Genomic DNA, 21,772 nt, shown 5'->3' with positions numbered 1-21,772 from the left:
ATCTATATCTACAACTGTATCGATATACATACCCATTTCTGTGACAATGCCTATGTCTACACTTAAATGTCTATACATCTAGCTACATACATAATCCTATGTCGTTGTAACTACGTTAGGATTGTTGCAATGATTAAATTAGTTGATATATGTAGATACTCAAAAATATTTGTTGATTAAAAAAAGAGGTCTTTTGCAGCAGATTTGCCCAATGCAATGTGTCTCTTGATTTCCTGACTGCTGCTTTCATAGGCATTGATTGTGGATCCAAGTAAAATGAAATCTTTGATAACTTCAATATTGCCTCCGTTTATCATGATGTTGCTTATTGGTCCAGTTGTAAGGATTTTTGTTCTATTTATGCTGAGGTGTAATTCATACTGAAGGCTGTGGTCTTTGGTCTTCATCAGAAGTGCTTCAAGTCCTCTTCACCTTCAGCAAGCAAGGTTGAGTCATGTTCATAACGCAGGTTGTTAATGAATCTTCCTCCAATTCTGACACCCCATTCTTCTTCATATAGTCCAGCTTCTTGAATTATTTACTCAGCATACAGATTGAATAAGTATGGCGAAAGGATACAACCCTGATGCACAACTTTTCTGATTTTGAACCACACAGCATTCCCTTGTTCCATTTGAACAAATGCCTCTTGGTCTATATGTACAGGCTGTGCATGAGCAAAATTAAGTGTTTTGGAATTCTCATTCTTTACAATGTTATCCATAATTCGTTATGATTCACACAGTTGAATGTCCTTGAATAGTCAATAAAACACAGGTAAATATCTTTGTGGTATTTTATGTTTTCAGCCAGCATCCATCTGACATCAGCAATAATGTCCCTTGTTCCATTTCCTCTTCTGAATCCAACTTGAATTTCTGGCAGTTCCCTGTCGATGTACTACTGCAGCTGCTTTTGAATTATCTTCAGAGAAATTTTACTTGCATGTAATACTAATAATATTGTTTGATAATTTCCGTATTCTGTTGGGTTACCTCTCTTTGGAATGGCTACACATATAGATTTCATCCAGTTGGTTAGCCAGGTAGCTGTCTTCCAAATTTCTTGGCATAGATGATTGAGCACCTCCAACACTGCATTAGTTTGTTGAAACATCTCAGTTGGTACTCCATCAATTCCTAGAGCCTTGTTTTTCACTAATTCCTTCAGTGCAGCTTGGGCTTCTTCCTTCAATACCATTGATTCTTGATCATATCCTAGCTCCTGAAATGGCTGAATGCCAACCAATTCTTTCTGGTACAGTGACTCTGTATTCCTTCCATCTTCTTTTGATGCTTCCTGTGTCATTCAATATTTTGCCCATAGAATCCTTCAATATTGCAGCCCGAAGCTTGAAGTTTTTCTTCAGTTCTTTCAGCTTGAGAAATGCCAACCGTGTCCTTCCGTTTTGGTTTTCTAACTCCAGGTCTTTGCACATGTCATTATAATACTTGACTTTGTCTTCTTGAGCTGTCCTTTGAAATCTTCTGTTCAGTTCTTTTACTTCATTTCTTCTATTCACTTTAGCTACTGGACATTCAAGAGCAAGTTTGAGAATCTCTTCTGACATCCATTATGGTCTTTTCTTTCTCTCCTGTCTTTTTAATGACCTCTTGCTTTCTTCATGTATGATGTCCTTGACTTCATTCCACAACTTGTCTGGTCTTTGGTCATTAGTGTTCAACGTGTCAAATCTATTCTTGAGATGGTCTCCAAATTCAGGTGGAATATACTCAAGGTTGTGTTTTGGTTCTCGTGAACGTGCTTTAATTTTCTTCAGCTTCAACTTGAACTTGCATATGAGCAATTGATGGTCTGTTCCACAGTCAGTCCCTAGCCTGTTCTGACTGATGATATTGAGCTTTTCCATTGTCTCTTTCCACAGGTGTAGTCAATTTGATTCCTGCGTTTTCTATTTGGTTATGTCCAGGTATAAAGTTGCCATTTATATTGTTGAAAAATGGTTTTTGCAATGAAAAAGTCATTTGTTTCGCAAAATCCTATCATGAGATTCCCAGCATCTTTTCTATCACCAAGGCCATGTTTTCCACTACAGATCCTTCTTCTTTGTTTCTAACTTTTGCATTCCAATCACTAGTAACTATCAATGCACCTTGATTCAACTTTTGGTCAATTTTAGACTGCAGAAGTTGGTAAAAAAAATCTTCAATTTCTTCATCTTTGGCATCAGTGGTTGGTGGATAAATTTGAATAACAGTCGTATTAACTGGTCTTCCTTGTAGACATACAGATATTATCCTATCACTGACAGCATTGTACTTCAGGACAGACCTTGAAATGTTCTTTTCGACAATGAATGCGACACCATTCCTCTTCAACCTGTCATTCCCAGCATAGTAAATTATAAAATTGTCTGATTAAAATGGCCAGTGCCAGTCTGTTTCAGCTCACTAATGCCTAGGATATCAATCTTTATGAGTTCCATTTCATTTCTGATGACTTCCAATTTCCTAGATTGATACATTGTACACTCCATGTTTCAAGTATTAATGGGTGTTTGCATTGTTTATTCTCATTTCGAGTTGTAACACCTCAGCAAATGAAATTCCCTGTTAAGGTCTACTCTACTTTGAGGAGGCAGCTCTTAGTTGTGCTTTGAGTGCCTTCCAACCTGAGGGGCTCATCTTCTGGCATTATATCTTACAATGTTCTACTGCTATTCATAGGATTTTCACCAGCCAATTTTCTCAAAAGTAGACTCCAGGTCTTTCTTCCTAGTCTGTCTTAGTCTGGAAGCTCCACTGAAACATGTCCACCATGAGTGACCCTGCTGATATTTGAAATACTGGTGGTATAACTTCTAGCCAGACAGCAACATGCAAGCAACCACAGTACGACAAACTGACATAAAAAAAAAAAAAAATGAGGTAGGTAAAAAGGAGGAAACTGAGGCCTGGGTGAAATAACCAGTTCAATGCCACACAGCTAACATTAGGAGAGCTGGAATATGAACTTAAACAAGCTAGATTTGGTGTCCACGCTCTTAAAAACTAAACCAAAATGGCTCTCTAAAACAGCACTGTCTAATACAGTAGCCACATGTGGCTCTTTAAACTTAAATTAATTGAAATTCAATAAAATTAAAAATTCAGATCCTCAGTTATGCTAACCACATTTCACGTGCTCAATAGTCACATTTGCTAGTGGCTGCTGTATTGGACAGCAATAATATAAAACATTTCTCTCAGCATAGGACGTTCTATTAACACTGCTCTTAAAGGATTGCCAGAAAGAAAGAAGCCACACCTATTTTCTTGGAAACACAGAGGTTTAATGAGTTTTATTGACTTGTATAACATAAAAACTGCAAATTCACAGTTTTGGGCCCCTTTTGCTCTTTGATAAGCAAGCTCATTCATCCATTCATTCAACAAACACTTACTGAGTACCAGCTACGTTCCAGGACCTGTGCTGGGTGCTGGGGATAGAAAGATGAATGAAGGGATATAGCCCCCAACCTCCAGAAACTAAGTCTGAAAGAGGAGACAGACAAGTAAAAATGTAATTACAATGCCATGAGCGGAGTGTTATGATAGGGAGTTTAAGGATGACATGAGAAACTCAGGCAGCCAGCTCAATCTCGGCCATTCAAAGAAAGCTTCACAGAAGAGGTGATTTCCCACCTGGGTGTTGACAGATGAATAGGAATTGGGCAGCTGTCAGGAATTTTAGACAGAATGTTTCAAAATTCAAAAAGAGGGACTGGAGAATATGGTTCATTCAAGGACCCAAGAGTGACTGAGTTTGACTGAAGTAGAAGATGCAGTAGGGAACCTAGAAGTGCCTAGGGCTGGAGAAGTCTAGTGTCCTATCATGATGTTCTTGTGTGGTGTACTAAGGAGGAACAGATTTTGTGGAAAGAGAAAGAGGTTCCATTTGTCCATGCTGAGTTTGATCTGCCTGCAAAACATGTGAGCATGTGTGTGGCTGGAGCCCAGGAGCAAAGTGGGATAACACGGATTTGAGAATCATCTGTCTCAAGGTGGCCATTAAACCAAGAACTTGGCTGAGCTCATCCAAGGAGTGTGTGCAGAGTGAGATGAGAATGAACCAAGGGCAAAACCAACTCCAGGAAATGCCAACCTATCGCGGCACACAGAGAAACAGAGCTAGCGAAGGAGACTGAGAACCCACATCCCAGAGAGGATGTCCTCCGTGACACGCCCACCGCACTTGCACATCACACACAAGCCCTCCTCTGTGCTTCCTCTCTCCATCCAGTTTACTGTACACTTATTATACTACACTTTAATTGCTTATGTTTTGCCTCCCCAATTACATTTGGAGCTTTTTTATCTTCAGGGTCTAGTACCCAATAAAAATGTCTAGACTGGGACCAGGGAGAGGAGGATAGAGTTAAAGTAAATTGAACTGAGTTGAATTGAACACAAATGACACTGGGGAACATAGGGCAGTGCATTCTCACAGCAACAAGGATGAGCATTACCCCCAACTTCCTCACCAAGGGTCTCTCCAGAGACCACTGCCTCCAGAATCTCTCCCCAGTTCCCCAGCTTTGTTGCCACTCCCCTACAAGGCAGGTCCTCACTGCTTCTTATGGAACAGGGCTGGGGCTGGCTCTCTGCTGGGCTCAGCCATGACCTGCATGGGCTGGTTGCTCAGGGCAGCCTCACGCATCTTGTAGTACATGAACTCGTTCTGGCGGAACATGCGCAGCTCCATCTCTGTCTGCACTCGCATGGCCTGTGGGACACAGATACACCATAAACATTGGTGGCATGCCCCTAGGACACATTGGTCCTTGACCTACCTTGACCTTTTTGAAAAGGATAATGGAGTAAATGACTCCCCAGTTCAACTCTCCTCCCTCAAAGGACACATACACTCTCATCCATTGTGTGTTTGTGAGGGTAAGTAAGGCTCTTGAGAGGGTAGCTTGAGGGACTGTTCTCAGGAACTGTCAAGTGAAAGCCTGGATCTGAACCCTGGCTCCCACACATATTGGTTGTGGGACCTTAGAAAATTGACTTAATCACTTCAGCCCTTGGTGTTCTCCTGTATGAAACGGATGAGATCTGTTCGCATCTTACAGAGGTTGTGAAGACTATAGCGAGTGACACATGGAAAGCCCTTGTTGTCTATGTTCCTTCCACAAATACTTATCAAGGGCCACGCACCATTCAAGGGGCTGGAAACATAGCCAGGAACACGATAGACAAAGTCCCTGCCTTGGATGACCTTAATGTACTAGACATAGTCTTCTCCACTTTTCTGCCCTTCACTTGATCCTCACATCAATTTTGAGGGACTAGTATATTATTGGAGCCCTGGTGGCTAGTGGTTAAGAACTTGGCTGCTAGCCAAAAGGTCAGCAGGTTGAATCCACCAGCTGCTCCTTACAAAACCTATAGGGCAGCTCTACTCTGTTCTATAGGGTCACTCTGAGTCGGAATCAACTCAACAGCAAGGAGTATGGTTTTTTTTGGTTTTGTTTTGTTTTAGTAGATTTTTCCCACTTTACAGGTAAGGAAACTGAGGATGAGAAAAGAAAAAGGTCACATAAGAGAAGTAAAAGGTCACACAAGTCCTAACTAGCAAAGCCATTTTGCAATACATTTTCTGACACCAAAATCTGTCCCCTTTCCCTATACTACACTGTCTGAGGGCAGGCCTGTCACTCAAACAACCAGCGCCTCAGAGCACAAAGGAAATGATCAGTTACTGAGACCACACCACCTGGCCGGCACTGTTCTAAGAGCTTTGCAATGTTAATTTGTTGAACCCTCACTGAAACACTATGAGCTCAGAACCCTCGTTTATTTTCCTGGGTTCTAATTGAGCTTAGAGCCCAATTTACTGAGGAGGAGTCTGAGGTCCATAACATCCAATGTTGGCAAAGTCACACAGCTAGAAAGCGGTGAAGCTGGAACTCAATCCAGGTGATCCAATTCCAGAACCAAGGCTCCCAAACTCTGTATAGCCCAGAATACTTTCTAATGCAAATGGTTGGGCACACATACACTCACACACAGCATTGTCTCTCAGTCCAGGCTTGGGGCATCATTGTACAACAGAGTTCAGGGTTCAAGTTTCAGCTTTGCCATTAACCCACTATATGACTATGGACAACTCACTCCCCTTCCCTGGGCCTCTGTTTCCTCACATGTAAAAAAAAAAAAAAAAAAGGAGAAGTGAGCTATCGCACTTCTAAATCCCTTTCTTGTCTGGCTGGCAATCTGTGGGCTTTCCTAAAGTAAAATCTACCTGAAGCCTAACTCTCACCCTCAAGAGCAGAGCAGGTAGCGAGAGCCCAGGTCCAAGATGCTACTTGCCTCTAAGTCCTTGGTGATTGGGTGGGAGGGTCCATGTGTCACCAGGAGAATGGCGTAGGCTTTGCATATCATCCCGTGCCCCACCTCAATGTTACCAGCATGCCAGTTTGTCAGCCCTGCCCGCATCACGGCCATGCCCAGTTGGGCATTGTTATGGTGGTAGAGCTTCCTGTAGGGACATAGCAAATAATCATAGTGCATAATCCCAACTGCCCTTACGTCTGCACAGCATTTGACAATTTGTAAAGCGCCCTCGTTGATTAAGTCCACCTACTCCTCCCACCAGCTTGTGAGGCAGCTGCATCCTGATGATAGAAGCACTACTTCTTCAGACAGTACGTACAAAATGAAAGGATTTCCTGTGTTGATTGTTAAGGGAGAAAACTCTTTCAAAATACATAAAATCAAGCTGGACTTAGCCTTAAGGAAATTAAGATACTACTTAAGTGATATGGGAGCTGAAGGACCTGAGAAAGACCAAGATGACGATTAGGTTTCATCTCAGGTGCCAACCCTGATTGTTTGGTCATTGCTACTTGGACCGCCATGGTAAAAATGCTCATTAATAAAGAAAACCATAACCAATCACTGATGCCTGCTGTGGTGCAGGAGGGCGGTGGTAACATGTGTGCCATGTGTTTGCCATCCCTGAAACAAACACACTTTCATAGTCTGTCTGAGACCCAGGATTGTCACCTACATATAGCCATCCACCATCCTCTTGGCATAGTCCGCAGCCTCCTCAAAGGCCTGGAGGTAAGACAGGACCTCTGAAACAATGCTCAGCATCCGCAGCGTGTAGAGGTTTGTGTCCGCAAACACTGGCTCCTGCTTCTGCAGGCACTCCCGGCATAATTTCACCACCTACAATGAGACACAGGCTCTGTCCATTATCAGTGCCCCAGAACACATGCTTAAGTCACATATCAGAGCATCATGACTGATCATTAAGGTTGCATGTCAACTTGGCCAGGCCATGATTCTCAGTAGTTTGGCAGTTATGATGTAGTTTTGCAGTCATTTGATAATGTGATCACATCCATCATGAGATTTGATATAATGTGATCACCTCCATGATGGGACATGCTGTGAGTAGCCAATCAGTTGAAAGGGAGTTTCCTTGGGGAAACTGCATCAAATATAAGTGGACTTTCTGGAAAGGCTTGTGGGCTTTTGCTAGCTTTGGGTCCTGCAGCTGGCTCCTGTTCGTCTGACCTCCGGTTCTCGGGACTTGAGCTAGCAACTTACCAGCCATCTTGCCTGCCAGTCTTGGGATTCATCGATCTTCCCAGCCTGTGAGCAAGAGCCCTGCTCTCTGACCTGCTGATCTTGGGTTCAGCAGCCCTGCAGCTACGTGAATCAGGAGAGGCATCCAGCCGGACCTACAGATTTGGGACATTCAAGCCTCTACAACCTCGTGAGCCATTTCCTTGATATAAATCTCTATATACAGATATTTATACACTTTACTGGTTTTTCTTCTCTAGAATAGCCAGCCTAAGACAATGACATTGAACACTTATTCTTTTAAGTGGGAGGAGATTGCTGGCAGAGGTGGGAAAGCACAGGAATGTGACTTGAATAAAAAATGGTCTGATTTGTCTAAGAAGTAGGAATGGGACAGAGAAAAGTGAGAGATGCAGCTGACATGGCAGAGTAAAGAGTTTTCACATAATTCAGTAGGAGTAGGGAGCTATGAAAGCTATATATCTATGTATGTGTGTACATATATATGTGTGTATGTATATACATGTTTGCACTTATGTGTGTGTATATATACAACTTTCACAGCTCCCTGCTCCTACTGAATTATGTGAAAACTCCTTACTCTTCCATGTCAGCTGTATTATTAACATATGTATTATATATATCTATCTTGGTAATACTACCTTGTTGCATTGTTGTGAGAGTAAGCAAATATATATATGCTTACTCTCACAACAGTGTGACGAGGTAGATATTACTAAGATCCTCATTTTACCAGATGAAACTGAAGCACAAAGAAGGTAAGTACTTTGCCAAAGTCACATAGGTAGTGAGCAATGGGGCAAGGATTCAAACCAAGCAGTTTAGCTCCATGGCTTGTGTTCTTAGCCACCATACCAGTGATCTGCAGCCCTGGCTACACGCTGGAATCATCTAGAGAGCTTTTAAAAACACTGATGTCTGGACCCCATCCTAGACCAACTGATACCAAATATCTGGCGGAGGGACCCTGGCATCCATTATTTGTAAGCCCCTGGGTGGTTCTCATGTACAGTGAGGTTGGACAATCTTCCTTGCTTCTCCAGTGTACAAGATGAATCAGCAGAGACAGAAGCTCCCAGGAGGCTGGGAGACCCAAGGGGAGGCAGCTGCATTGGGTCTGGTGAGAAATAAGATGGGCCTGACCCCATTTAGCTTGGAGTGAGGCTGCCCAGGCTGATTCATACGTAAACATAGGCTTAGGTTGCACCCTACAAAGTCAGATGGTCTCTACATATTAGTTGTTCATTGTACTCCTCCTCTTCTCCTGCTGCCCTAGTGGCCTGAATACCACATAATTCTTTCCATCTAAAAGGAGTGAGAACTAATTTTGCTCTGAGGCTTTCCCAGAAGCCCATGAGGCAACTGGTGGAAGCATGACAAAGTGAAGGCTGGTAATCATTCATCCTGAAGACAACCCTGTTAAGCCCATGGGGCGGCACCCAGCCCTATACCTGGCCACAACAAGAAGCTTGTTTGAATGGAGAAGAGGAAGAAATGAAGAGAGAAGAGAAGCCGGTGGAACCCCCCGATTGCTACAACTCCCAACTCGTGCCTCTGACATAAATTTTCCATTTTGTACAATAACACTTTGTTCATGCAACTCAGAACTCCTGAGGCAAGGGGTATGACTTCTGTTAGCCACCTCAGTGAGAGCTCAAAAATGTGCACTGAATGAGTGAGTAAAGGAGGAGGAAGAAGAGAAGGAAAGAAAACAGAAATGAACAGAAATCAATCTCCATACTGCCACGTGCTGGCGGCATCCAAACCCAGCCGTACAGCAGAGCTGCTTAAAGAGCTTGTAAAAATAACACTGATCCAGGGTTCTCATGTACTGTAGCAGGTTGGACGAATCAAATCAAGAGGGTGAAACACAGGAATCTGTATTCCCAACAAGCTGTCCGGGGTGAATTTGACACAACTGGTGCACAGGTCAGTGTTTAGCAGTGGGTCTCAACTTTGCTTGTACCTTGAAATCACCTTAGAGCTTTAAAAATACTGACGCTCGGGTGCCACCCCCAGAGATTCTGGTGAAATTGTTCGGGGTTGTGGTCTGGGCATCAGGAGTTTTAAAAGGCAATTCTAGGGTACAGCCAGGGTGAGGGCCCCTGGTGCTTCTAGAGCCAGGGTTGAGTGCTTGGTTGGTGGAGACTGGAAACTGTGCCAGGACATGCATTCAATTATGCAAGAGCAAGGAACTCCCTCTCACTCTCACTGCAGTCTCCATTCTGCCACCTCTGATGCCAAGTTGAGATATCACAGGTCCCCAGGTCTGTCTGTCAGGCCACCTTTGCTCTCCTCAGACCCAGTATCAGTGGGCTAAAGAGTCATTAAGAACACATCCCCAAGAGGTATTAAAGGTTTAAGGGTTAAGAAGAGTCACAGTCTTAAGCAAAGGTTGTATTCAGATAAAGGGCTTGATTGGAAGCTTCCCTATTCTCATCTCATTCCCCTCCCTTGCTCAAGAGCCTTTCTACCCTCCTCCCCAACACCACCTCCTGCAAAAAAAAAAAAAAATTTTTTTTTTTTTTACCTCATGGTACAAACCCTCAGAGCGAGCTTTGTCAATTTTTTCCAGTGTATCCTTGGAGAGCTGTATCATCTCCTTCACCACTTCCTGAGAAGGCTGGGAAGGGGAGAGAGACACTGAGTTGAAGACCTCATCATGAGGCTACTCACTCCATTTTTTAATAGCTGCCATCTTTGAAATTCAATGTAGTACGAGATTAATGCTTTCCTCATCCTGAATGCTTCGTTTATGCAAATGCTGCTCAAAATCCCAATAGCTTTTCCAGTTCCCTCATCATACTTGTGACTCCTGTTGCCTTTCCTATGGGCCAAGCCCCAGAGCCTTGCTGCCAGCCAGTCATCCCTACCCTGTGCTCATGCCTGGGCTTTGGGGCCAGTGCAGAACCTGACATTGACCCTTGTTGTGTCTTCTCTCGCATTTTGGATTCTGGTTCTCACTAAAATATTTGCCATTCTTCCTCTTGGTTTCAAGTCAACCACACATTCCACAGTTACGTTCTGGCATTTTTGTCTTCACCCAAGTCATTGATTTAAATACTGGCCAGCACAGGGTGAGGACAGAGGCTGAGAGCTTGACCCCCAAATCCTACTCCAGTTGAAACCGGAGCTCATGAAAGGAGGCCCTTGTGGTTACGATCATTCAAACCCTTCCAAGTGTCTTAGCATCCAGCCCAGATCTCCCTGTCTTGGCGAAAAGGCTATCACGAGAGAACTGGTCAAATGTCTCTGTGAAATCTAGATTCATTGCATTTGCGTAAGCAGTCTAGTGATCTTGTCAAAAAAAAACAAAAACAAAAACAGGGTTATGATATTTGTAGCTAGGCGGGACCATAATTAAGTAGCCAATCCCTGTAACGGCACCATTTTTCCAAGAAAAAATGCCAAGTTTCTCAAAATCCAAAGGAGATGTTTGCTTGCTATGCTTATTCAAACCAAAAGCTCTTTTCTGAAACTCTAATTTAATGTATATTGGCATATACAAGCTGTAAAAAAAAATTTAAACAACATGGAAAAGTATGGAGAAAAATCCCCAGAACCACACCCCCACCCATCCAAAGATGACTACAGCTAAATTTTGAGGAGCATTTTCCTATGCATATATACAGTAATGATATGTAAAATATTTAACAGTTGGTACAGACTAGACACTGCTCATCAACCACTAGTATGTCAGTATGGCCTTATAAGTGTGTGCTGGCTAAATTTTAGTTCTATATGTATGTACACATGCATGTATGCATATGTCAATAGGATCAAATATTTTTCTAACTGGAATAATACCATACTTGTCTTAATTACTTAGTTTTCATAACAAAAAATAGCACAAGTGGGTGGCTTTAAAGAACAGAAATATATTTTCACATAGTTAAGGAAGCTACAGACATGTATTGTTATGGATTGAGTTGTGTCTCCCCAAAACATGTGTTGAAATCCTAATTCCTGTACCTGTAAATATGACCCTTTTGGAAATAGGAATTTTCATTTGTTACATCAAGAAGGGAAACCCTGGTAGCACAGTGGTTAAGAACTATGGCTGCTAACCAAGAAATTGGCAGTTTGAATCCACCAGGTGGTCCTTGGAAACCCTATGAGACAGTTCTACTCTGTCCGATAGGGTCACTATGAGTTGGAATCGACTCAATGGCAACAGGTTTGGGGTTTTTGGTATGTTAATGAGGTCATGGCAGAGTTGGGTGGGTTCTAAATCTAATCACTTCTGAGTTATCAAAAAAGCAGAATATCTCAACAAGAACAAAATAAATAAAATTAAAAATAAAAAAAGAGCAGAATAGGCATACAGACACACAGGGGGAAGAGGAAGACAGATGAAAGACACAGATGCATTTATAAGCTCAAAAACACCAAGGATTGCTGGCAGCTACAAGAAGCTAAAACAGATGAAGGTCAGGATCTTCCCTCAGTCTCCCAGCTGACCTGGGCCAGTTCTGCAATAGGTGTCCGTCTGCAAGAGGTATAAGGAAACCCTAGCCAGGACAGCTTGCTTCAGGGCAGGATCTTCTAAGGAAGGGAGCATGATACGTGTTCCTCTGCTCCCTCGCCTACTTTGGCTTCTGCAGAGTTCTTGACCATACCAACAATTTTGACTATCCTTGTTTCCATACCATTCTGTATTCTTCTGGGCCGCCCTGGATTTCTTCTGCATGTCTATCTGTACTTGTTCCATGGCCTAACCCCAACAATCAATCAGTGCTCTCACTTCTCCTTGCATCAATGCTCAATCAACAATGCTCTCACTGCTGCTTGCCAGCCTCACACCTGACTTAACCTTTGCCTAGACCTTTGATTTGGTTGTGAATTCCGGCTGCCTTCCTACCATGCACTGTGTGGCCCATATTGCCACCATCAAGTCCCAGAGTACTGTTTAGCCCTCTGTTAACTCGGATCACTTCTTTATTTCAGATAAGTCATTTCAATGAATATCTGCTTAACTAAGTCCATTTGATTCAAAAGCATTAGCAAGAGTAGGTCCACGGCTTGCCAGATTATGCTGACCTCTATGATGGTGGTACAGAGGTGAACCATCAATCTGTCAAACCAACGTTTCGCGTTTCACCCAAAGCTTGTTGCCCAGTAAGGGCTCATAAAACGACATCTAGTTCATGCTTATTGTTTCTGATCTACTCTAAGTCCCATGATCTTCAAAACTCAAAATTCTTAATGAATCTTCTGGAGTGGCTTGCAAGGTAGATTGGGAGGATAACAAACAGTTATTCGTTAACAAAAATCTTTCTCAATTTGATGTCATAAGGAAGAGTGTCACTTTAAGCTTTAGAAGTAAATCAAAATTTTTAAAGGAGGCAACTGCCAAGGTTCCCAAAACAGCCTCACTGAAAGCTTGTTGATTAAGAAGCATAACCTGTAGACAAAGCTAAAAATGCCATTATGGATTGAATTGAATACCAACCCCCCCGCCAAAAAAAAATACATGTTGGAATACTAACCCGTATACCTGGAGATTTGGGATATGCTTTTCTTTGTTATGTCAGTGTAGGGTGTGTCTTAAACCCAATCACTTTGAAGATACAAAAAGAGCGGACTGGGCGCAGAAGCAAGCAATCACAGAAGGGGGAAGATGGATGCCAGGATACGTGAAGATTGCCAAGGAACGAAGGAACAGAAGCTGAAGAGAGACAAGGACCGTTCCCCACGTCTGACAGAGACAAGAAGGCTTCTGCTAGCGCTGGTGCCCTGAATTCAGACTTCTAGCCTCCTAAACTGTGAGAAAATTAATTTCTGTTTCTTAAAACCACCCACTTACAGTACCTGTTACAGCAGCATTAGGAAACCAAGATACAACCCTTTCCTGGGAAAGAAAATGGGGCTGTTCCGGTTGGCTTTCTTTGCTTTTTAGAGTAACCTTCTGATCAGCAGACAGGATTCAAGAGACCTTTTAAGGACAGGCTCCTCTTCTTCAAGAGCCTCAAAATACATAGAAGTGAAACAAAGAGGAGGAGGAGAGAGGAGCCCAGGGGGAGAGGTAGGAGCCAGATGAGGAACGGGAGAGGGAAGAGTCAGAGAAGGAAGCGGGGGGGGGGGGGAGCCAAGGAGGACAGAGAGAAAGAGGAACCACAGGATAACCTGGGAGGAGGAGTCAGAGAAGGAGGGGAGGAGCACAGAAGTATGGAGAGAAAGAGGAACCACAGGATAACCTGGGAGAGGGAGGGGTTTGAGAAGGAAGGGGAGGAGCCAAGGAGGATGGAAAGGGGGACCAGAGAAAGAACTGGAAGGGAGAGGAATCAAAGGAGAAAGGGGAGGAGCTGAGGAGGGAATACAGAGGAGTCAGAGAAGGAAAAGAGGAGCCAGAGGAAGGGGAGAGAAGGAGGAGACAGAGGAAAAAAAGGGGAAAGGGAGGGACCAGAAGAGGACCTGGGAGGAGTCAGAGAAGGAAGGGGCAGAGAAGGGGGTAAGGGAAGGACCAGAAAAGGAGGGGAAGGATGAAAGGGAGATGTAGCTCCCCAGCTTTAAAAAACTGGCTGCTTTCTATTGTGAAAACCATGGCTGAAGGCTGGAGAGAGAGAAAAAGAAAAATCTAAACAACCTAAACCAGCAGAACCCAAAGCTACAATTGAGGGAAATGTTTAAAATTTTGGTGTTATTTTCTCATTTTTAAAAAATTTGGTTTTTATTTTTATCCAGGTTTACACATATATACGTTAAGGAGCCAGGAAAGATTTTGATGCCAAATGAAGGTTTGGGGATGAGTCAGAAATGCTAGTGTACCCAGGGGAGCTTATGAGGCTGGGGTAAAACATTATAAAGAAAAACACCTGTAATGACGTCATAGATAGTCCAGCTTGAAAGAACCATTAAAAAGCTAGTCCAGCAACCAATGTCACAAAACAATGTGTGGATACATTTTTGAATGAGAAACTAATATACTCTGTAAAGTTCCACCTAAAGCACAATTAAAAAAAAAAAAAGTCCAACTCCCTGACTTCCTTACAGATCAGGAAACTGAGGCCCAAAAGGCAGACTTGTCCAAGCTCAGATATTTAAGGTCATAGCCAGAGCTAGACCTCCGAGCCTCCTAATTCTTTTTCCATTATTCTTTCTACTACGTTATAATGACCTTCTTAGTATCTTTTTGTGCTCATTTTTTTAGGTTGAGTCATTTTTATTTGGAGTTATTTTAAGAGAAATCCAGTTTGACATAAGAGGAATAGAAATTCGCTGTTTCGAATCCAGGTACGTTCAATCAGAGGCCATCAATCTTTTCTATCTGGAGAGAACTCCACTCTGCAATTCAGACAGAGACTCGGGCATGCTGTCTCCAGCTGGTAAAAACATAGCTAAAGTGAAGGAAATAAAGGCAAATGTCACTGAATTAACCATTGAACCCACCAGGTAAACACTGAAAGGTTCAGAGAAATGACTACAGGATTGTTTGATTTAATTTTGGGAGGGAGGAAAAAGGGGCTGGCCTCTTAACAAAAAAATTAAGTGGTGATGGTGGCAAGATATAAAATAGATACTCAGGGTCAAGAGCCAGGAGAGAAAGCTGGCTGCCTTGCAAAGACATACTATCCCATAGGTTTTGAAAGGCCAGGGTGAGGGTGGACCCAGTAGATTATTCTCGGTAGCTCCCATGGTGCTGTGCTCAGTGCTTTGCACACTTACTGGAATACAGAACCTTTGATTCTATGAAAAGGAGGTTGTTCCTATAGAGAACATATTAATCCTTGGGTCCCAACTGCTTTGTCTCCTGCCTGAGAGGGATAACTCTCAATTTCTCCATCCCAGGCCATCACCGACCTATTGGTCATAGCTTCCTTCTCCTACTTCTAGGTGGATAGAGACTGACTATGCTTGTAACTTTGTGCACATGCAAGTATATCTACAGGATAAATTCTTAGGACTAAAACTGCCTGGTCAAAGGGTGAAAAAAATATTACATATTAAGAATAAAAATAAGTAGTGACAAAAAGGTAATGTCTAGGATAGCCAGGAGATGCAAGGGAGAGATGAGTTATGTAAGGGAGTAGTGTTATCTGAACGTCAGCATTGACACCGTTGAGTGCTGAAGGCATGACAGGGGTCCCAGCATCTGTACTGAGAAGTCACTTTTCCTTGCAGCCTTCGCTCTAACCAGAGGTGATTATCTGGCCACTCATAGCATGCAGAAGTTGTTAGGTTAATCTAGAAGCATATTTGGGTGTGCCATGGCAGATTGAAACTTCCATGTCAGTCAGATAGAAGCACTCAACTAGCTTCCCCCTCCCTTCCTCTGGAGCACAACTGCTAAATGGTCTCACCATCAACCAGGCAATAGCTACTCAGAAGTCAATGATATTAACCAACCTGAACCGTGTCAGATCTCCATACTGCCCACCTCTGTGGGACTAGAGATGCCTTTGTGATAACCAGACAACAAATTTCTTTGCCCATGTGAACTCAGTATCTGAAATTCTCAGCCTTACCTAGCCTACAGAGGGACAAGGAGACGAACAAAAATGTATATGCCAGCCACTTCACGTACATCATCTTGTTTAATTCCCATAACAGCCCTTTGTAGCAGGTGCCTTAATTTCTACCTTGTAGATGAGAAAACTGAGTAACGTCCCCAAACTTAAATGCCTGTTAAGTGGTGACAGCAGGACACCAGCTGGGACCTATCTGTAGTGTTGTGTCCACCATACCATGTTAGGGGATGGTCTTCTGGGGAAACCAGTGGACAGGGGGGTACTTATTAGCTAGGAAATCTACCCTTGACTTGCTCCTTGAGAGATAGTCACAAAAACCTAAGTAGTGGGGCTGTGTGTACCTTTGGGTCATCTTTCACCCCCAGGAAGAGGTCATCCTTCAGCCCTTTCCGGCAGTGCTCACAGGTGCAGTCAAAGTAGTACTGCTTCTTCAGTTGCTTCTTACGTTCTTCGCTGAGATTGAGAAAGTCGATATAGGACACTGTCAGCTCCTCTCCTTCTGAGATCTTGCCCAGGGCCCGGAGCTCAATCCTGGAGCAGAGTAAAAGGAAAGAAAAATGAAGTCCAGGGCTACCGAAGAGAATTCCCAGGTTTCAGGGAGCAGAGTCTCAAAGACAGCAACTTCCACTAGCACTTTGAGAAAACCAGGGCTTTGAACCAGTATGTTCCAGTTTGAACCCCTGCTGAGAATTTGCATTTCCACCCCACCCCACCCCCCCCACCCCCGACTTCAAAAAAACAATCCATTGCCAGAAAGTCAATTCTGACTCATAGCAACCCTACAGGACAGAGTAGAACTGCCCCAAAGGGTTTCCAAGGAGTGCCTGGTGCATTCAAACTGCCAGCCTTTTGATTAGCAGCCATAGCACTTAGCCTGATATACTGAATCAGAATTTACATTTTAACAAGATCCCCAGGTGATTCTTCTGTATAACTTCATGGGAACTTGTTAGAAATGCAAATTCTCAGGAGCGGTTCAAACCAGAATGAGCTGGTTTGAAGCCCTGGAGAAAACTCCCATCCCCACCAAAAAAAAAAAAAATAGGGAAATATGACCTAAAGAGTAGTTTTCCAAATAATTCCACTTTACTCATTATTACAATCAAATCTGCTCCATTCAATTGTTGTTGTTGTTAGGTGCCGTTGAGTTTGTTCCAACTCATAGCAACCCTAAGCACAACAGAAGGAAACACTGCCCGGTCCTGAGCCATCCTTACAATTCTTGTTATGCTTGAGCCCATTGTTGCAGCCACTGGGTCAATCCACCTCATTGAGGGTCTTCCTCTTTCCCACTGACGTGGTACTCTGCCAAGCATGATGTCCTTCTCCAGGGACTGATCCTTCCTGACAACATGTCCAAAGTATGTAAGACACAGTCTCGCTGTCCTTGCTTCTAAGGAGCATTCTGGTTGTTCTTCTTCTAAGACAGATTTGTTTGTTCTTCTGGCAGTCCGTGGGTATATTTAATATTCTTCACCAACACCACAATTCAAAGGTGTCAATTCTCCTTCAGTCTTGCTTATTCATTGTCCAGCTTTCACACACACATGATGCGATTGAAAATATTATGGCTTGGGTCAGGCGCACCTTAGTCTTCAAGGTGATATCTTTGCTCTTCAACACGTTAAAGAGGTCCTTTGCAGCAGATTTACACAATGCAATGCGTCTTTTGATCTCTTCACTGCTGCTTCCATAGCTGTTGATTGTGGATCCAAGTAAAATGAAATCCTTGACAACTTCAGTCTTTTCTCCGTTTATCATGTTGCTCATTGATCCAGTTGTGAGGATTTTTGTTTTCTTCATGTTGAGGTGCAATCCATACTGAAGGCTGTGGTCTTTGATCTCCATTAGGAAGTGCTTCAAGGCTTCTTAACTTTCAGCAAGCAAGGTTGTCTTATCTGCATGACGCAGGTTGTTAATGAGTCTTCCTTCAATCCTGATGCCCCGTTCTTCTTCATATAGTCCAGTTTCTTGGATTATTTGCTCAGCATACAGATTGAATAGGTATGGTGAAAGAATACAACCCTGATGCACACCTTTCTTGACTTTAAACCAATCAGTATCCCCTTCTTCTGTCCGAACAACTGCCTCTTGATCTATGTAAACGTTCCTCATGAGCACAATTAAGTGTTCTGGAATTCCCATTCTTTGCAATATTATCCGTAATTTATTATGATCCACACACTTGAATGTGTTTGCATAGTCAATAAAACACAGGTAAACATCGTTCTGGTATTCTCTGCTTTCAGCCAGTATCCATCTGACATTAGCAATGATATCCCTGGTTCCACGTCCTAAACCGCCCTGAATTTCTGGCAGTTCTGCTTCAGCCATTTTTGAATGATCTTCATCAAAATTTTGCTTGCATGTGATATTAATGACATTGTTCTATAATTTCCACATTCGGTTGGATCACCTTTCTTGGGAATAGGCATAAATACGGATCTCTTCCAGTCAGTTGGCCAGGAAGCTGTCTTCCAAATTGCTTGGCATAGACAAGTGAGCACCTCCAGTGCTGCATCCATTTGTTGAAACATCTCAATTGATATTCCATCAATTCCTGGAGCCTTGTTTTTCACCTATGCCTTCAGAGCAGCTTGGAGTTCTTCCTTCAGTACCATCGGTTCCTGATCATATGCCACCTCTTGAAATGGTTGAACATCAACTAATTCAATTAATCCCTTTGAAATCAGCTCACATAGACTCCTGGTAAAAGGGTGCCTTGGTCATAAAATCATACAGAGCTTCTCTGCCTAAAACTGTCCTTGTATGTCCAACTACTGATTGTAACAAAGGGAGAGAGACCTAATAATGCAGAAACCTCAAACTAAAGAAGATTCAAAAATCATTTCTGGTTAGTTTGGGAGCCACTCTCTGAGAAGCATACATTTAGTTACCCCAACCATGGCCGATTCTGTCAGGCTTTGTCTTTTAAGTCCTCTCTTCAGGTGCTCCTTGGAAACCTTATGGGGTAGTTCTACTCTGTCCGGTAGAGTTGTAATCAACTCAATAGCAATGGGTTTGGTTTTTTTTTTGTTTTTAACTTAACCTTTGGTCAAATGTTGTTATTCAGTGCTCAGTCAAGTTCAGGCCTGTATTAGGTGAGGAGACATATGCTTAAACCAAAAGGAGAAAACCAAACCTGTTGCCATTCAGTCCATATCTACTCATGGTGACCCCATGTGTTACAGAGCAGAACTGCTCCATAGGGTGTTCTTGGCAGTAATCTTTACAAAAGTAGGTTGCAGGGCCTTTCTTCCAAGATGCCTGTCATGGATTGAATTGTGTCCTTCTAAAATATGTATATTCATTTGGCTAGGACATGATTCCCACCATGGTAAGATTTCTACCATTTTGTCCTCTGATGTGATTTCCCTATGTGTTGTAAATCTTATCACTATGATGTTAATGAGATGAATTATCGGAAGTTATGTGGATGAAATCTACAAGATTAGATTGTGTCTTAAGCCAATCTCTTTTGAGATATAAAAGAGAGAAGTGAGCAGAGAGACACAGGGACCTTATGCCACCAAGAAAGAAACACCAAGAGCAAAGCACATCCTTTGGGCCCGAGGTTCCTGCACAGAGAAGCCCTTAGACTAGAAGACTGAAGACAAGGACCTCCCTCCAAAGCCAACAGAGAAAGAGCCTTCCTCTGGAGCTGATGCCCTGAATTTGGATTTGTAGCCTAATAGACTGTGAGAGAATAAATTTCTCTTTGTTAAAGCCATCCAGTTGTGGTATTTCTGTTATAACAGCACTAGATAACTAAGACAGCACCCTGCATGGGTTTGATCCATCAGTCTTTCAGTTAGTAGTCAAGCGCAAACCTGTTGTACCACCTACGGAGTCCCTGGGTAGTGCAAACAGTTAAGCAAATAGTTAAAGGCTGGCTCTATTAGCCTGCTGCATGGTTTACCTTTGTGTTTTTGGGGAGACGAGGTTTTCTGGTTGAAGGTATCTACCAAGAACAGATGGCATTTCAAGTCCCTTACAACCAAGACTTCATCCTCCAATTACCTCCAGCAGCAACACCACCCACCTTACCATGGGATAGGTACAGAACATGCTAAAGACAAAGCCCACTAAGACATCCAGTGAAGCCACACAAGTGGAGAACAGCCCTGGGGCCCACGACATGCACCTTCCACCCCCAAGGCTAGGCAGCTGAAGAAACAGGTGATAAGCCCCACGAGCTTGATCACAAATTGCGGTCCTGTCTTCCCAGGGTCCTGGGCCTTACTGCCCAGTGAGAAATCCTCACACAGACAGTAAGTGGCAGGATGCAGAGGGATACGGAGAGTAAGCATCTGCAGAGAGACCAGCAGTCATTTATCTTACCTTCCAGAAAGGCAGGCCAAGAGTTCAGTACCACAGAAGGGTCCCCTCAAAGGCAGCCCTCTTCCACATGCTCTAAGGTGACAATGGAGCAAGCAACAGCTGAATGGTGGTGACATGAGGTCCTGGCATCTAAGGTGCCCATTTAAGGTTAAAAAACCTTACCTCATGGTTGTTGCTGAATGGATACAGAGTGTACATTTGGGGTGATGTCTTAGTCACCCAGTGCTGCTGTAACAGAAATACCAAAGCAGGTGACTTTACCAAACAGAAATTTCTTTTCTCACAGTTTAGGAGGCTAGAAGTCTGAATTCACGTTGCCAGCTCTAGGGGAAGGCTTTCTATCTCTCTCTCGGCTCTGGAGGAAGGTCCTTCTCTCTTCTGGCTTCTGCTCCTGGGCCATCTTCATGTGGCTTAGCATCTGTCTTCCCACATCTCTGCTTCTTTCCCTTGCTTGTTTAATTTCTTTTATATCTCAGAAGAGATTGACTCAAGATACACACTACACTAATCCTGCCTCATTAACATAAGAAAGACAACCTGTTTCCCGATAGAATTATAATCACAGGCATAGAGGTTAGGATTTACGACACGTATTTTGGGGGACAGAATACAATCCATAACAGATGATGAAAAAGTTCTGTAAATAAATAGTGGTGATGGTCGCACCACATTCTGAAGGTAGTTATTTTAAAATAATAATGATCCACTGTGTCTAAAGCATGACAGGCTTTATTCTGCATATGACACAAATGGAAAACTGAGGCACAGAGTGATAAATTGGGCTTCGAGAGTCTTACCTAACCTTTTGCTCCAGGGATGGGTCCTGACAAAAGCCAAAAAAACTTTCCCCCAAAGTGGATACACTGGCATGCCTGCCAAATGTAATAATAGTAATAAAAACAACAAAGGAAGTGTCTGCTCATCTTCTGTTCCTTCTTTCCTTTCTTCACCACCCCAATTTTTGGTAGCAATTGTTACTGACGTGATGAAGTGCAAGAGGGCCAGGAGGGCCATGGTAAGTCCATTCACAGCTCTGCTTAGGATGCAAGTATGCCCAAGCTGCGGGGACCGTGGGGGTCCAGTGGTAGAATTCTCGCCTTTCATGCAGGAGACCTGGGTTTGATTCCCAGCCAAAGCATCTCATGCACACCCACCACTGTCAGTGGAGGCTTGTGTGTTGCTATGATGCCGAACAGGTTTCAGCAGAGCTTTCAGACTGAGATAGACTAGGAAGAAAGGCCTGGCAATCTACTGCTGAAAATCAGCCAAAGAAAACACTATGGATCACAACGGCTTGATCCTCTTGTGCATGGGGTCACCATGAATTGGCCTGACAGCAGTTAACAAGTCCAAGTTGCAGAGAGCCAATCTGCCCAATTCACAGATGAGAATGCTGATGCC

The 21,772-nt window shown here is 43.2% G+C and overlaps 1 protein-coding gene across 1 annotated transcript in view; it reads right to left on the bottom strand.

Annotated features, from left to right (window-relative positions):
* Positions 1 to 3,070: 3,070 nt before the first annotated feature.
* SMYD1 (SET and MYND domain containing 1) overlaps positions 3,071 to 21,772 on the bottom strand; it is a 52,485-nt gene continuing 33,783 nt past the window's right edge. Inside the window, exons 5-9 of the mRNA XM_064268818.1 lie at positions 16,372 to 16,561; positions 10,093 to 10,185; positions 7,015 to 7,178; positions 6,315 to 6,483; positions 3,071 to 4,725 (exon numbers count right to left, since the gene is read on the bottom strand). Coding sequence (XP_064124888.1) covers positions 4,567 to 4,725; positions 6,315 to 6,483; positions 7,015 to 7,178; positions 10,093 to 10,185; positions 16,372 to 16,561 — 775 coding nt within the window. The 3' untranslated portion in view covers positions 3,071 to 4,566. The remainder of the gene's footprint in view (positions 4,726 to 6,314; positions 6,484 to 7,014; positions 7,179 to 10,092; positions 10,186 to 16,371; positions 16,562 to 21,772) is intronic.

The sequence above is a fragment of the Loxodonta africana genome, chromosome 15, assembly GCF_030014295.1.
Source record: "Loxodonta africana isolate mLoxAfr1 chromosome 15, mLoxAfr1.hap2, whole genome shotgun sequence".
In the NCBI taxonomy this organism is placed as follows: Eukaryota; Metazoa; Chordata; class Mammalia; order Proboscidea; family Elephantidae; genus Loxodonta; species Loxodonta africana.
This window is presented reverse-complemented; position numbering and strand designations above follow the sequence as displayed.